The 2,887-nt window shown below is 38.5% G+C and overlaps 1 protein-coding gene across 1 annotated transcript; it reads left to right on the top strand.

Moving 5' to 3' along the window:
* Positions 1-1,004: 1,004 nt before the first annotated feature.
* LOC18037538 (aspartic proteinase nepenthesin-1) lies at positions 1,005-2,604 on the top strand. Its single transcript, XM_006426382.2, has one exon. The coding sequence runs from the start codon at positions 1,189-1,191 to the stop codon at positions 2,503-2,505; it is 1,317 nt and encodes a 438-aa protein (XP_006426445.1). The 5' UTR covers positions 1,005-1,188; the 3' UTR covers positions 2,506-2,604.
* The last annotated feature ends 283 nt before the right edge of the window (positions 2,605-2,887 follow it).

Below are 2,887 nucleotides of genomic sequence, written 5' to 3'. Positions count from 1 at the left end.
TAAATTGAGATGATATATATATATATATATATTAAATGGGTTCGGAGTTCCATTTTTCAAAGTCTGTTGTTAAGAAAAGGTAATTGCTATACCCTAATTTAAGTTATCTGGTCGTTTTCGGCTTCATAACATTGCAACAAACCTAGAAAGCAATTGGGGTGTGTAGCAAAACCTTTTTTTTTTTTAAGCAATCTTTAAGAAAACCAAACTCTCTCTACCTTAGAGAGATACATTATCATCGGACCCCTTAAAAAGCCAAAAATTTTGTTTAAGTGTGAGGATTGTTCAATTTTATGTTATTAGTTCAGCAATTAATTATTTTCAGTCAATATGAAATTCTCTTTTTACCACTCTCGTCGTGTGTAAATCAGTCACTTAGGCAAGTTTCTGTCATGTGAAAAGGTACAGTAGGCTCAGGCATTGGTCAGCTTGATTCCCATACCATATAAAAGGCCATAGACTTAACTCATACTCTGAGTTACTATTTTGAGTTTGAGTTCACCCTATAAATTTCTATAAATATTAACTAGTAAAAAGTTAAAAATTTTAATGTGAAAGTGAATATTCATATTAGTAAACCCTAAACATCTAAAACAACCCCAACACAAAAAATGGCACATATAATGTAGTTAATCTAACAAAATCCGAAAAAAGAGAAATAATGAAAAAAAGTTACAAATTGTCAATGGATCACACCTAACTATAATAGAAACATCAAACCAACTTTATTCGACCAAAATTAAACGTCATTGATTAGTAAACTAGCCAGTTAGCCCACCAACCTCTATCTCTCACTCTCACATAATTCAAGTACTCCAATGACACCATTATCGGCCTTGCCTTTACGGACACTCAACCTGTCCATATACCTTATGTGATGTTTGCAATATTGTTCTCAAGTACAATCATGACCACATTAATAGTCATGTAACACCAATGCTTGTGAAATTAAACTCTTTATAAGTTCACAAAATTTTGATGCTGAATTTAGATATCATTTTTCTCAACAACCACGCAAGATCTGGCCAATTTTTAAGTGGGCAGGATCTTCTGCCCTTCATATTCTCCCTCCCTACGTTTTGGACTGAGCGTTACATTCTTCAACTGACCAATTCCTCTTCGCATTCCCTATATATTCTTTTAAGTTTCATATATATATCTCTACTACACCACACATAACACATAAAGATGGCTTCCGCATTTTCTTCATCTTCAGCAATAACATCTCTATTAGCATTAGCAACACTTGCATTATGTGTTTCTCCAGCGTTCTCCGCGTCCGCGGGGTTCAAGGTGAAGCTCAAATCAGTTGATTTTGGAAAAAATTTGTCCACTTTTGAACGTGTCTTACACGGAATGAAGCGCGGGCAACACAGACTGCAAAGGTTTAATGCTATGAGTTTGGCGGCTTCAGATACGGCTTCAGACCTCAAATCGCCTGTGCATGCTGGTACCGGTGAATATCTAATGGATTTATCAATCGGTTCACCCGCGGTGAGTTTCTCTGCTATCTTGGATACCGGCAGTGATTTGATTTGGACTCAGTGCAAGCCTTGCCAAGTGTGTTTCGATCAGGCTACGCCAATTTTTGATCCCAAGGAATCTTCTTCTTACTCTAAGATACCTTGCTCCAGTGCTCTATGTAAAGCTCTGCCTCAACAAGAATGCAATGCTAACAATGCCTGTGAGTACATTTACTCGTACGGTGATACTTCTTCCTCGCAAGGGGTCTTGGCGACCGAGACCCTCACGTTTGGTGATGTTTCGGTTCCGAATATCGGGTTCGGTTGTGGCTCAGACAACGAGGGAGATGGGTTCTCACAAGGTGCGGGCCTAGTGGGACTTGGGCGGGGACCATTGTCTCTCGTTTCACAACTCAAGGAACCAAAATTCTCGTACTGCTTAACTTCTATTGATGCTGCAAAAACAAGCACGCTTTTGATGGGGTCACTAGCAAGTGCAAACAGCAGCTCATCAGACCAAATCCTTACGACACCTTTAATCAAAAGCCCATTACAGGCATCATTCTATTATCTTCCTCTTGAAGGTATCTCAGTGGGCGGCACCCGTTTGCCCATCGATGCATCAAACTTTGCACTGCAAGAGGATGGCAGCGGTGGCCTAATTATAGACTCGGGCACAACTTTAACATATCTAATAGACTCTGCTTTTGATCTTGTTAAAAAGGAGTTCATTTCTCAAACAAAACTCTCGGTGACCGATGCGGCCGATCAAACGGGGCTTGACGTTTGTTTCAAGTTGCCGTCGGGTTCAACAGATGTAGAGGTACCCAAGTTGGTGTTCCATTTCAAAGGGGCAGACGTGGATTTGCCACCTGAAAATTATATGATTGCTGATTCAAGTATGGGATTGGCTTGTTTGGCCATGGGGAGTTCAAGTGGCATGTCTATATTTGGGAATGTACAGCAGCAAAACATGTTGGTGCTTTATGATCTTGCGAAAGAAACCTTGTCTTTCCTTCCAACACAATGTGATAAATTGTGAGTTTTATTTAATTATTACCATTCTGTATTGCTGTGTGTCCATGATTGTGTGGAGAATATATACAGTAGTGTGGATTCTTGAAAAAAAAAAAAAAGAGAGAGAGAGAATGAAAGTTGTTTCAATAAATCTAACGTTTTAGAGTTTCACAGTTCAGAGTGTGTAATCTTTGTTAATACTTAGTAGGTAAGAGATTATACTAAAACATCTTAATCATTGGATTAACGCATGCCATTAATGATAACGGCTATGAAGCGAGAAAAAGATATGGTGATAAAAAATGGATTAATGATTACCTATCATGAAGCATTAATGATGGTTTCTTAGCTTTGAAAAATGTCATGAGGATTCTTCCAATGTCAGGAATGATCAAATGTCCGCTCAG

Source organism: Citrus clementina, unplaced genomic scaffold (assembly GCF_000493195.1).
Source record: "Citrus clementina cultivar Clemenules unplaced genomic scaffold, Citrus_clementina_v1.0 scaffold_7, whole genome shotgun sequence".
Lineage (NCBI taxonomy): Eukaryota > Viridiplantae > Streptophyta > Magnoliopsida > Sapindales > Rutaceae > Citrus > Citrus x clementina.
The sequence above is the reverse complement of the archived record's forward strand: the minus strand, read 5'-3'. Positions and strand labels throughout refer to the sequence as shown.

Coding starts and splice junctions, on each gene's coding strand:
- LOC18037538 (XM_006426382.2), top strand. CDS start 1,189: ATGGCTTCCGCATTTTCTTCATCTTCAGCAATAACATCTCTATTAGCA.